Raw genomic sequence first — 15,000 nt, forward strand, 5'->3', positions numbered from 1 at the left:
AAGAATTCTCTTATTTTATCAAAGTTTGTTTTTTCATACATCATTCTTCCTTTTCTATATTGTTCATTTCTTTTCATATATTTTTCTTCATTAAGTTCCAGTTCAATCAATATGTGGTCACTTTTACCTATTGGTGTTTTATATTCAATCTTGTCCACTATTCTAGGTTCAGATGTAATTATTAAGTCTAGCCTCGATGGTTCTTCTTCATTTCTATACCTAGTGTTCTCTTGTATCCATTGTGTCATTGAATGGTCAGTAATCATCTCAAGTAGAGCATTTCCCCATGAGTCATCACCACTCTTTACTGTCATTTCTTCCCAGCAGATTTCTTTGCAATTAAAGTCGCCCATCATAACTATTCTTCCTCCGTCTTCCATTATTTTAGTTAATGCTATCTTTGTGTCCTCTAACATACTTTTATGTTCATTCTCCTCCCATGAGGCTGTTTTCGGAGGCACATAGTTGATCACAAATTTTCTGCTCTTCTTATCTCGGTCTTCCACTTCTATCATAATCATCTCTACTGTATTCTTTCCATATATGACACCTTTCACGTTTATATCCTTCTTTGTCAGGAACATAACTCCACCCCCTTGTTTTTTCTCTCTGTTTCTAATCCAATAATTGTATGTATCATGTCCTACACTGTTGGGTGGTAGTGGGCCTTTTAATTTTGTTTCTACAATTCCCATTATGTCCGGTTCTTTTTCTTTCAAATAATCATTCAGTTCATTCAATCCTGTTATCAATCCATCTATATTTGTGTAAGACACTCTTAGTTTTCTGCCACTTCCATTGTGTTCTCTGTTTCCCTTATGTTTTTCTTTAGTATGTCGAACTGCTTTATTTTCATGTTCACTACTCTCCAATAGAATCTCTCTTTCTCTGACTCCGTTCTTTCCTCGTTTTTTGCCTTAGCTTCAATTCTTTTCTGCTTTTCTGCCTCTCTTTCCTCCTTATTCATTTCTCTTTTTATCCATACCTTTTTATATTGATCATTTGTTGCTAGTTTCCCTGTCTTGGATAGAATTTTCTCTGCCGTTGTTTGTGACCTGAATTTAATCTTAATTGGTCTGGTCTTATCTGTACTATATTTTCCGAGTCTGAATTTTTCCTCAATTTCCTTTATAATTTCTGGTTCATCTTCCTGGACTAATTTTAATAAACTGCTTACCCTTTCATTTTCCTCCTTGATTCTTGCGGTTCTATCTGGGTTATGTTTCTCTTCCATTCCTAATATAATTATACATTTCTTTTTGTCAGCTAATTCTCTTACTATATTCTCCTTCTGTCTCATCACTTTAATAACTGAGTCTTCATTATGTTCTTTCAATTGCTGTTTGACTATGTCAGTGAATGAAACCTTATTCCCTTCTTGAGTTATTCTCCAATTTTTAGCTTCTGTAGCTATTTTCTCACTGTTTTCATTACTATTCTTCTTCAATTTCTCATTCTCCTCCTTTACATTTCCTAACTGTCTTTTTAGGTCCTCTACTTCTTCAGTTAAGTTTCTGTTAGCCTTCTCTAGTTGTTCCAATCTTTCAATTCTTTGGAGAATGGAGCCTACATTACCTAACTTACGTTCCAAGTCCTCGATCACCTTATCAACTCTCTCCTCTAGTCTTATCAGTCTGGGGGGGGTTGTGTCCCCCCCACCCTCTTTAAATCCCTGGAACATATTCTCGTCACTTTCTACTGTATTTCTCCTCTCTATACTTCTAATCTTTACATTTTTATTTGCCATTTCGTCATCCGGTGGTCGTTTCATGTTGACCTTCCGCCCGTCTGCCTGGGCCAAGTCCTCCACATCCTCATTACCTTCCATTTCCCCAGTAATCCCTCCCCCTCTCCTCTTTCCTTACTTTCCCACTACCTCACGAGCAATTCCCCCCCCCTGCAAATACAAAAAGGCACTTCTCTTTGCGTTGGTATCCTCAATCTGCACTTTTCTTCAGAGCGTTCGTCAAGCCGTCCGTTCGTTGAAAGTGTGTGTGTGTGTGTGTGTGTGTGTGTGTGTGTGTGTGTGTGCGTGTGCGCGCGCGCTTGTGTGTGTGTGTGTGTGTGGGTGTGCGCGCGCGCTTGTGTGTTTGTGTGCGCGCGCGCGCTTGTGTGTGTGTGTGTGCGCGCGCTTGTGTGTGTGTGTGTGTATGTGTGTGCGCGCGCGTTTGTGTGTGTGTGTGTGTGTGTGTGTGTGTGTGTGTGTGTGTGTGTGTGTGTGTGTGTGTGTGTGTGTGTGTGTGTGTGTGTGTGTGTGTGTGTGTGTGTGTTTGTGTGTGTGTGTGTGTGTTTTTGTGTGTGTGTGTGTGTGCGCGCGCGCCTGTGTGGGGGGGGCGTGTATGCTTGAGCTTGTGTGCGAGTTTATGCACGAGTTTATGCGTGAGCTTTTGCGCAAGCTTTTGCACAAGTTTTTGCGCCGTCTTTTGGTGAGCTTTTGCGTGCGTTTGTGGTTGAGCTCGTGCGTGCATTTGTGCGTGCGCTTGTGTGCAATTATATGTACACGAGTGTTCATGAATTCGTGAGCTCGTTCGTGCTCGCTCAATTTTCTGTACAGGCAGAGGAATAATAATTATAATCAAAAGAAGATTTTTCATATTTCAGCTGCTGTGTAGCTGAAAATTCTACTCTGTTGGCAAGTATGTTCAATGATTATGAAATGCTGTCAAAAGAAGCGAGACTTCAGTAATTCACTATGTACGTGGATGTTGTTGGATGAAGGCTGGTTTGAATTTTTCATGCAATTACCAGTAAGCGAGGAAGGAAGGACCTTTACGTGAATTTCATATACAAGAGGAGAAAAAGTACTTTCAGAGTTCAGATTCACTGGAAATACGGAGAGACATTTTCTAAGGCTCGATTTTGGTGTTGTTTTTAGACGCATTGCCGGGGATATGGAGAAAAAGAAAGGTACAACTTTTGATCTATTGAATTGTAATCGAGGACGAAAGGTTTTTGACTACTTTGATAAAACCTTTAATAGCTGGTTCTCCTCAGCTGAATAGAATTGTCTGGTCCTTACCAGGATAAGATTTTTGAAGGTTACAAGTTCATTCGTGTTGGTAGAATGGCATCCAAACCAAAAGCGTGGTTAACCAATGGAATAGACTACTTTGATAAAACCTTTAATAGCTGGTTCTCCTCAGCTGAATAAAATTGTTTGGTCTTTACCAGGATAAGATTTTTGAAGGTTACAAGTTCATTCGTGTTGGTAGAATGGCATCCAAACTAAAAGCGTGGTTAACCAATGGAATAGACTTACCAACCACGTGGTGAATGCTGAAACTATTGGTTGTTTTAAGAAAAGGTTAGACAATCTTATGGATGGGGCTGATTGGTGGTAGTGGGCATATAATTGCTTAGTGTAGGCCTTTTGGTCTCCTACAGTCTTTTCTATTCTTATGTTCTTAAGATTCTGGATATGGGTAGAATGTGATAGATTGTGGAAGACACGTATTCTGGTAGCAACACTCCATACCTAGAAGGTCTGCCTCGTACACAACTTGGTGACTTAAGAAAATTAAATTATACATGGCCTTAAAATGAATCTGGCGAGGCAGATACAGTTGACAATATATCTCTAGACGGGTTCTGATGTAATGTCTGAATTTCTATACAACAAAATACGAAGACAAATAACGTAGTAATTCGTAGGAAATGAACAGACCGTCTCTTGTTTATTTTTGTCATCAAAACTATAACTGGATGACGTTTTTCCAACAAAATATGACTTAAAAATATTGTGATACCAATACACCCTCATAAAGTGTCGAGGGGTTTGTTTTCCCAATTGTATTAGTGCTGGAGTACAAGGTCCTTGTTTAAAAAATACTCATTAGATTTTTCGTTTTGATATATCACTGGAGCTGACATATGTCAAACCATGAAACAGTAGCTGAATCTGAGGAGAGATAATTAACTTCCTTTCTTAACAAACGCAAAATAAGGTTGTACAGCCAATGACTGCCTAGCTTTCGAAATGTCGACTAGAAACGAATTCATCAAGATTCTAAAATAAATAAGAATAAAGAAATGAAAATAAAGAAGTAAATAGAATAAAGAAATAAATAAAAATAAATAAATAAATAGATAAAAGATAAATCAATAACAAAATTAACAATAACGATGACAATGATGATGAATGATGATGATGATGGTGGTGATGATGGTGATGGTGATGGTGATGGTGGTGGTGATGATGATGGTGATGGTGATGGTGATGGTGATGGTGGTGGTGGTGGTGGTGGTGGTGGTGGTGGTGGTGGTGGTGGTGGTGGTGAAGACGATGACGGCGATGACAACAACAAAAACAACAACAGCAGCAATAACAACAACAATCCAGTTATACCTCATTTATCAAGTTACGTCACCGAACTTCACTAGCTTCAAACTTGATGTAAGTACAGCATGCTCTCTGTATTGGGAATATGGAATTAAGGAATATCCAATACATGGAATGAAAATATTTAAAAATGTAAAAAAAAAAAAAACGGATACCAGAAACGTCTAATATTCTGAAATATGTTCTAAAAACTAGTTCCGAAATAGGCACCTTTGCAAAGTACTTCTGCTGCAGACCAACCCTGACCACAGGAAGACGGTGGAGAGGAGTCTAGTGTTTACCTGGAATTGTTCTAAGGATGATTCCTGCATGGCGAAGAGTGGATGCACCTAGGTGCTCCTATTCTGTACATCCTTAAATCTACAAGAAAAGTTAATGAGGAAGTGAAGGTTACCACATGCTATTTCCAACTAATAATAATGATAGTAATTACAATAATGACAACAAAAATGACAACAATGGCAACAACAATGGCAACAACAATGACAACAACAGTGACAACAACAACGACAACAACCACAATGACAACAATGGTGACAACAATCACAATGACAGCAACAATGTTAACAACGATAACAAAAACAATGACAACAATGATAACAAAAACAACAATGACAACAATGATAACAATGACAACAATGATAATAATGACAACAATGATAATAATGACAACAATGATAACAATGACATCAACAATGACAGCAGCAACAATGAGAACAACAATGACAACAACAATAACAACAATAATGACAACAACAATGATAACAACAATAATGACAACAACAGTGACAGCAATTACAACAATGACAATGACAACAACAATGACAACATTAAGAATAATAACAATAACAATGATAAAAGAAGGGACGCTATTTACAAACTTCATTCTTATGAACCCCCGGCAACTTTAGTCAGTACAGATGCCATCGCTGTAAAGGGGTTAATTTTGCTGCATCATGATAGCACCAAATATAAATACAATTTAGGTTTTGAAATAAAATCCGAAAACCTTTGCTCATCTAAACAATTGCACCATATGGATAATACATATAAAAACGCGGTTTACGCGTCCTAGTTTATACATGAAGTTGCAAAACCCCATGAGTCAGCATGTTACATAAGACCATAAGAATTAAGAAGACTGAAAGAGACTATGGGGCTTATACTAGTCAGTTCCATGCCCATAACCACCTATCATTCCCATCCATAAAGTTATCTAACCATGTCTTAAAACAATCAATAGTTTCAACGCTTACTACATGGTTACTTAAGGGTACTTCATCGTTCACCATTCTACTGATAAACTAGTTCTTGCCTATTTCTTTTTTAGATCTAAATTTGTTCAATCTAAATTCATTACCATGTCAGTAGTATCTTAAATTCTTGATCTCCAATATAGGCTATTATGATTAGGCACATGGCAGAACAAGTGATAGTTGAAATGTTAAAAGAATATAAATAATACCATGGAATTCTCTCCCAGTCAGTCATTGGATAGCATCAGTCTGAAAAGCTTGGTCTCAGGAGTCACTGAAATAATAAAATGACTACTCATAAGTAGAGAAAACAGCAAGGATAACTTACCACAAGAACTGCTCCAGACACGGTTCCCACAAGGTAAGACGTTTCATCAGCAGGCCGGAAGTGGATACGTGTCCCAGGACAGTTCTGTTGCATGAGAAAGCTAAGGGCGGAGTGCCTCTGGGCTCCGTTTCGGTCCTCCCGCGCAGTACCACCCCGACCTCCACGGGAGGACGGCGCCAGCCCGCCGTCTGTCTGACCTCCTAGCTTGCTGTTTTTGCCTCTTTTCCTTGACCTCTTCTCTCTCTGTTCCTCATTCTTTTTGCCTTTCGCCTTACTGTCCTCTTTGGTCCTCACCATCTTTGTGGATTTTTCTTTCCGGCTCTTACCTGCATCGGTTAGTGAAACAATCTTGGAATCCCTGCTGGACCCATGAAGAGGTGCCGAAGAGGAACCTGGGGTGATGGCCAGTGGGAGGGTAGGCCCTGAAAGAGGGTCTTTCCTCGAACCTTCCCTCTCAGACACTTCGGCAGACACTTCCTCCTGTTCTCCCCTTGTCTCCTCCTCTCCTCTTCCACCATGAGGACCTTCCCTCTCACTTTCAATCTCTTTATCATGTTGTTCACCCGCTGGATGGGTTCTTCCTTGAGCTGTTGACGTCTCTAAATTCTTACCTTCGTAAGGATCTGCAGTGCTTCCACTTAGGATAGCCTCCAATCCTCCAGCGTTCTGGAGAGCCAGCCAAAGAGGTGTTCGGATTTTTAGTATAGCTGGAAGCAGTATAAAATATGAAAATAAATATTCTTTAATCTGGTAATCTGGTGTATGTTTTCTTTTCTAATGCTTCTAATAACTTTGCTATTCTCATAATTTTTAATTTATTTTTCCGAAAATTATATTTCACATCATTATTCAATCTTTCAGAAATGCTAATCCTCACGAAACTCCACCAAATTACCCTGAACCAAAGCCAGCTGTAGCTGTAACATGCATACAAGAATATTACACTATATCAAAAGCAGATATACCGCATCACCAGAATGTGCCCTGTTTATCTACTTTATAGAGCATACCTTCCTTTCTTTATACTTTTTCTCCTCTCGCTTATCTCCTTCTCTTCCGAATATCATCCATTTGAACCACATCCCTTTTCATCACTTTTATTTCTTCTCTTATTATTTTGTTCGCATTTATCATCTCTCCTCCTACGTATTAAGTGTTTCTTACTTTCATTATTTTCTTGTTAAATTCCTGTGTCCATTTCCTATTTTCCAGTCCCCATCGTCTCACCTCCGCCAGGAACCTTCATCTTAGCACAATATCTATGTCCTGTACTACCAGTTCCTTTTCTCCTCCGTCCCTATAAACGGCACTCGACCCCGTCATTGTATTGGAAAAAGAGTTCAGAAACTTACTGGAACTCCTGAGTAAAGTATCCCTTGTGAAGAGCCACTCTTTGACGGTGCCATCTTCGGACACTGACACGAGGGAGTGGGCGGTATCCGCGGTGCTCTGACGCGGACTCTGCAGAAGAGGAACATAAGAATGAAGGAGACTCCAAGAGACCATAAGGCCTGCACTAGGCAGTTCCATACCCATTACAACTTAGAACTTCCTACATAGAATCACTTTTGTAGAGACGTAAACCATACAGTTCTGAATGGTAATGCAACTTGATTTTATCTTTCCAGCCCTTTTCATTACAAAGTGCTAGATTGAACAACAGTGGTGGCAGGCTAGTAACATTAACTTTCGACTGTAAAGTACAAAAGTCAAATGAAGATTTTTTTTTCTTAAGTTTTAATTTGTTTGGTAATATTAATACTAATCAAGTTCGTGCATGTACCAAAATTTCCAAATGTCTTCAACTAAAAATGTTTGGGCTGCTTATTTTTTTGTTCCCAGGCCATGTCCCTATGCCCTCTCTCACACACTAGTAAATCTAGAGAAACTAAAAAAAAAAAAAAAAAAAAATTAACGAAGAATGGGAGGTTAGGTTTGACCAATTATCGAAAGAGTTGAAAAACTAGAAGAACTAAAGAGAATCAAAATCTTAATAAAGAAATAGAAGTATTAGAAAGACAGTTAAGAGAAGTAAAGGAAGAGAATGAGGAATTAAAGAGGAATAATAAAGAGAATAAAGAGTCCATAGCAAAAGAGGTAAGTAGTCGGAAAAAAGTACAAGAGAACAATAAAATGGAATTTAGAGGTATAATGGAACAGCAGATGAAAGAACAAACTAAAGACACAGTTACTAAAGTGATGAGGGAGAAGAAATATAGTAAGAGACTTAGCGGATAAAATGAAAGGTATAATTATATTATGGATGGAAGAGAACTATAATCTAAACAGGACTACAAGAATCAAGGAGGAAAAGGAAAAAGTAAATAAGATATTAGAATTAGTTCAAGAAGATGAACCAGAAATAGGGAAACAAATATAAGACATGTATAGACTCGGGAAATACAATACAGTTAAGACAAGACCAATTAAGGTCACAAACACCAGCAGAGAATATCTTAGCTAAAACAGGGAAACTAGCAGACAGTGAGCAATATAAACAGGTATGGATAAAAAGAGAAATGAATAAAGAGGAAAGAGAGGAGGAGAAAACAAAAGACTAGAGGCTAAGGAAAAAAACGAGAAAAGAATAGAGACAGAAAAGAGAAATTCTATTGGAGAGTAGTGAATATGAAAGTGAGGAAATAGTTCATAGCAGAGAAAAATGGAAGGGAAACGGAAAACACGATGGAAGTAGCAGAATATTAAAAGTGTTTTACACAAATATAGATGGCTTAACAGATTTGAACGAACTGTTAAGAACCGGACATAATGGGAATTGTAGAGACAAAATTGAAAGGTCCACTACCATGGACATGGTGCATATAATTATTGGATTACAAACAGAGAGGTAAAACAAGGGACTGGAGTTATAATCCTGACTAAGGTTATAAATATGAGGAATGTCACATATGGAAAGAATAGAGTAGAGATGATTATGATGGAAGTGGAGAACAAGGATGGGAAGAGCAGGAAGTTTGTAGTAAATTATGTGCCTCCTAAAACGGCTTCGTGGGAAGAGAGAGAACACAAAAATATGTTAGAAGACACAAGGATAACATTAAATAAGATAATGGACGATGGAGGAAGAATAGTTATAATGGGTGACTTTAATTGTAAAGAAATCTGCTGGGAAGAGATGACAGTGAAGGGTGGAGACGACCTATGGGGAAATGTACTACTTGATATGATTATAGAACATACAATGACGCAATGGATACAAGAGAGTACTAGGTATAAGAATGAGGAAGAACCATTGAGACTGAACATAGTAACCACACCAGAACCCGAAATAGTGAACAAGATTGAATATAAGACACCAATAAGTAAAAATGACCACATGTTGGTTGAACTGGAACTAAATAAGTAAAAATACAAAGAAAAAAACTAACAATATAGAAAGGGAAGATTGATGTATGGATTTTTTTATATATGAAATAAGAGAATTCTTTAAAAAAGAAGACAAGGAAAGGATACACAAGGAGGACACAACAGTAGAAGAGAAATGGAGTATTTTGACAAAAGTTTATAAAGAAGGAACGGAAAAGTATGTCCCAAAACAAAAACAGGAAAAAGGGTATGTTAAGTGTTGGTACAATAAAAGATGCAGGTAGCTAAAAGACAAAAGGGACAAAGCTTGGATAAAATGGAAAAAAGACAAAAGATCTTAAAAAATGGAAAATATATACTAGTTATAGAAATGAATAACAAGTGTGCAGAGCAGAAATGAGAAAGTGTGAAAAAGATGTCATAGAAAAATGTAAAGATCAACCAAAACTATTTTACAGATTTGTAAACAACAAACTGAAAAAACAAGAATTAGAGAAACTACGACAAGGACGAGCCAAATACACAGAGGAAATAGAAATGGCAGAAATTATGAACAAGCATTTTAAATCGATCTTTACGATGAAACACATGCAACCCAGAGATATCGAGTGGGAGGAGAAAGTCCCCCCTATGAAAGAGATAGACGTAACAAGGAATGAAATAATGAATCACTTGAGTAATCTCGATGTCAGAAAATTGCATGGACCAGATGAAATGGCAAACTGGATTTTGATATGGATGAAGGAATTGAAAGTTATATGAGCTTCTTTGCGGATGACGCAAAATTGTTGAAAAGAGTGAACACTGTAGAAGATAGTGAGTCGCTACAGAGTGATCTCAATAAAGTATGGAAATGTAGTAGGAAGTGGGAGATGAAATTCAATAATAAGAAGTGTAGTATAATGGAATTTGGAAAAAACAAAAAAGAATAATGAGAAATTAAAAAAAGTAGAAAAAGAGAAGGACCTGGGAGTCATTGTTATGAATAATATGTCCCCCGAGAAACATATAAACACATTTTTTCGAGAAATTTATAATTTAATAAGAACAATCAAAGTGCCATTTACATACCTGGACAAAGAAATGGCGAAGAAAATACTGGTCACTTTGATAAGACCAAGATTGGAGTATGCAGCGACGACGTGGTCACCAAGTACAAAAAAAATGTATAACAAAACTTGAAAGAATATTATATAAAGAGCAATTACGAAACTGGCACCAACACTCTCAGAACTATCATATGAAGAGAGACTAGCAAAACTTGAGCTACAGACATTAGAACAAAGAAGAGAGTGAGGAGACTTAATAACTATTTATAGAATCATGAAAGGCATAGAAACTATTGATAGAGAGGATCTAATAAAATGGGATAGCAGAGACACAAGAGGACATGGAAAGAAAATCAAGAAAGACAGTTTTAGAAGAGATCTAGAAAAGAACAGCTTTCCCCACAGGGTAACAGATGTTTGGAACAAGTTAGATGAGAAATTGGTGTATGAAAAAACAATACACGAATTTAAAAACAGTCTAGATAAAACGAGATATGAAGACGGGACACCACGAGCATAGCTCCCCTTCCCGTAGAATACAACTAGGTAAATACAACTAGGTTAAACACACGCACACACACACACACACACACACACACACACACACACACACACACACACACACACACTTCAGCGAATGGACGGCTTGGATGACGTTCTGAAGAAAACTGAAGTCTGTGGATCCCAACGCAAAGAGAAGTGCCTAGTGTTTTACCCGGGTGGGGGGGAAATTGCTCGTGGAGTAGTGGGAAAGTAGGGAAAGAGGAAAAGGGGAGGGATTACTGAGGGAAATGGAAGGAAATGAGGAGGGAGTAGACTTGGCCCAGCCAGACAAGCGAAAGGTAAACAAAAGACTGAGTGAGGATGAAATGTCTAATAAAAATGTAAAGATTAGAAGTATAGAGAGGAGCAATACAGTAGAAAGTGACGAGAATATGTTCCAGGGATTTAAAGAGGGTGGGGGGGACACAACCCCCCCCCCCCTCCGACTGATAAGACTAGAGGAGAGAGTTGATAAGGTGATCGAGGACTTGGAACGTAAGTTAAGTAATGTTGACTCCATTTTCCAGAGAATTGAAAGGTTGGAACAACTAGAGAAGGCTAACAGAAACTTAACTGAAGAAATAGAGGACCTAAAAAGACAGTTAGGAAATGTAAAGGAGGAGAATGAGAAATTGAAGAAGAATAGTAATGAAAACAGAGAGAAAATAGCTAAAGAAGCTAAAAATTGGAGAACAACCCAAGAAGGGAATAAGGTTTCATTCACTGACATAGTCAAACAGCAATTGAAAGAACATAATGAAGACTCAGTTATTAAAGTGATGAGACAGAAGGAGAATATAGTAAGAGAATTAGCTGACAAAAAGAAATGTATAATTATATTAGGAATGGAAGAGAAACATAACCCAGATAGAACCGCAAGAATCAAGGAGGAAAATGAAAGAGTAAGCAGTTTATTAAAATTAGTCCAGGAAGATGAACCAGAAATTATAAAGGAAATTGAGGAAAAATTCAGACTCGGAAAATATAGTACAGATAAGACCAGACCAATTAAGATTAAATTCAGGTCACAAACAACGGCAGAGAAAATTCTATCCAAAACAGGGAAACTAGCAACAAATGATCAATATAAAAAGGTATGGATAAAAAGAGAAATGAATAAGGAGGAAAGAGAGGCAGAAAAGCAGAAAAGAATTGAAGCTAAGGCAAAACGAGGAAAGAACGGAGTCAGAAAAAGAATTCTACTGGAGAGTAGTGAACATGAAAATAAAGCAGTTCGACATACTAAAGAAAAACATAAGGGAAACAGAGAACACAATGGAAGTGGCAGAAAACTAAGAGCGTCTTACACAAATATAGATGGATTGATAACAGGATTGAATGAACTGAATGATTATTTGAAAGAAAAAGAACCGGACATAATGGGAATTGTAGAAACAAAATTAAAAGGCCCACCACCCAACAGTGTAGGACATGATGCATACAATTATTGGATTAGAAACAGAGAGAAAAAACAAGGGGGTGGAGTTATGTTCCTGACTAAGAAGGATATAAACGTGAAAGGTGTCATATATGGAAAGAATACAGTAGAGATGATTATGATAGAAGTGGAAGACCGAGATAAGAAGAGCAGAAAATTTGTGATCAATTATGTGCCTCCGAAAACAGCCTCATGGGAGGAGAGAGTGAACATAAAAGTATGATATAGGACACAAATATATCATTAAATAAGATAATGGAATACGGAGGAAGAATAGTTATTAAGGTAGACTTTAATTGCAAAAAAAACTGCTGGGAAGAAATGACAGTAAAGAGTGGTGATGAATCATGGGGAAATGCTCTACTTGAGATTATTACTGACCATTCAATGACACAATGGATACAAGAGAACACTAGGTATATAAATGAAGAAGAACCATCGAGGCTAGTCTTAATATTTACATCTGAACATAGAATAGTGGACAAGATTGAATATAAAACACCAATAGAAAACTATTCTACAGATTTGTAAACAATAAACTGAAAAACAAACAAGACTTGGAGAAATTAAGACAAGGAGGAGTTGAATACACTGAGGAAATGGAAATGGCAGAAATTATGAACAAACATTTGAAATCAGTGTAGTAACAAAGAATGAAATATTGACACACTTGGGTAATTTTGATGTCAGAAAATCGCATGATTGGAAAAAAGCAAATATAGTACCTATATATAAAGGAGGAAATAAAGAAGAACCTACCAACTATAGACCAGTCTCTCTAACAAGTACAATAGCGAGATCAGCACTCAAAATGGAATGAAGTAATAAGCGGTGTCCCGCAGGGAACAGTTCTGGCCCCAATAATGTTTGCTATATATATTAATGATATGGATGAAGGAATTGAAAGCTATATGAGCTTCTTTGCAGATGATGCAAAACTACTGAAAAGAGTGAAAACTGAAGAAGATTGTGAATCACTACAGAGAGCTCTAAATAAAGTACAAGAAAAATAAGATTTTTGGAGAAACTTATAATTTAATAAGAACAATCAAAGTGGCATTTACATACCTGGATGAAGAAATGGTGAGGAAAATCCTAATCACCCTGATAAGACCAAGATTGGAATATGCAGCAACGATATGGTCACCAAGTACAAAAAAATGTATAAAAAAAACTTGAAAGAATACAAAGAGCAATCACAAACCTGGCACCAACACTCTCAATAAGATAAAATGAGAAATGAAGACGGGACCCCACGAGCATAGCTCCCCTTCCCGTAAAATACAACTAGGTAAATACACACACGAATACAAACATAGAACTTTCTCTTGGTATAGGTCAACTGAAATCTCAAAGCAACTTATTTAAAACTATATGCAAGTGTATATATTAAACTAATAAACTATAGGAGTGAGACATCTGTCTTAATCTCCATGAAAGAAAAATTCGCTTCAACAACTTTTATTACTTTCACACAAAGGAAATATTGCTCTCATTCCAGTCAGCCGGAATGTGCCATGTCTTTGACTTCGGCGACCATAGAACTCCATCTTTTCTGATTTTGAGCCAATATCGTTAGGTCTTGAACTTTCATTTCCCTTCCATCGTTCTACAGTAAACTACCCATATATGTTTGTCGCTAACTACCACGAGCGTTCTTCTCTTCAATCATTCCTATTTTTAACACAATTTCTAATACAATGGTTTATTCTAAATACTTTCATCTGACTAGCACCGGGGTTTACCCAAGGGTAGATGGGTTCCATACCAGTATATCTCAAACTGTCATAAGAACGGAAGAACATAAAAATGGAAGAGACTGCCAGAAACCATAAACCTACACTAAGCAGTTCCATGTCCCCTACCACTTTTTGTCCCTATCTATAGATTTATCTAACCATCTCTTAAAACAAGTAATTGTTACAGTGTTCATTGCGTGGTTACTAATTCTTTTCCATTCATTAACCACTGTATTGGTAAACCGGTTCTTCCCTATTTCATTCTTAAATCTAAACATATGTCTTTGTATTATCTACAAACAAAGGTTTAGAGTGTCACAAAACTAAAATGGAGGCTCGAGGTAGTGCAGTCGAGATAGTCTTTGAAAGAAAAGGCGGACGTGGACGTAGAACAAGAATAGGAAGAGTTCTGAGGGAGTCTTCAGAAGTGCTGAGGTTGCTTGGTGGGGGACGAGAGGGAAGGGGAATGGAGAGGACAGGGAGAAATCGTGGAGGAGGAGGACTGGGGAAAACAAACTTGTGACCAAGATCGAACTAGGAGAGATAGAAAGCCATACCAGAGAAAATACAAAGAAATGAAGAGAATTGTACTATAAAAGAAAGAAGAAGTGAAAAAGAGAAAGGGAGAAAGAGATAAAGAGATAAAGAGACATATATATATATATATATATATATATATATATATATATATATAGAGAGAGAGAGAGAGAGAGAGAGAGAGAGAGAGAGAGAGAGAGAGAGAGAGAGAATGAGAGAGAGAGAGAGAGAGAGAGAGAGAGAGAGAGAGAGAGAATGAGAGAGAGAGAGAGAGAGAGAGAGAGAGAAGAGGAGAGAGAGAGAGATGAGAGAATGAGAGAATGAGGAGAGAGAGAATGAGACAGAGGAGAGAGAATGAGAGAGAGAGAATGAGACAGAGGAGAGAGAATGAGACAGGAGAGAGAGAGAGAGAATGAGAGGGAGAGAGAGAAAGTGAGGAGAGAG

At 37.5% G+C, this 15,000-nt stretch overlaps 1 protein-coding gene across 1 annotated transcript in view; it reads right to left on the reverse strand.

The window, feature by feature from the left end:
- Positions 1-15,000, reverse strand: part of LOC143020917 (uncharacterized) — a 442,767-nt gene that overhangs the window by 134,141 nt on the left and 293,626 nt on the right. The window contains exons 11-12 of the mRNA XM_076177865.1: positions 7,276-7,384; positions 5,924-6,630 (exon numbers count right to left, since the gene is read on the reverse strand). Coding sequence (XP_076033980.1) covers positions 5,924-6,630; positions 7,276-7,384 — 816 coding nt within the window. The remainder of the gene's footprint in view (positions 1-5,923; positions 6,631-7,275; positions 7,385-15,000) is intronic.

Source organism: Oratosquilla oratoria, chromosome 3, assembly GCF_046742065.1.
Source record: "Oratosquilla oratoria isolate Oo_2021 chromosome 3, ASM4674206v1, whole genome shotgun sequence".
In the NCBI taxonomy this organism is placed as follows: domain Eukaryota; kingdom Metazoa; phylum Arthropoda; class Malacostraca; order Stomatopoda; family Squillidae; genus Oratosquilla; species Oratosquilla oratoria.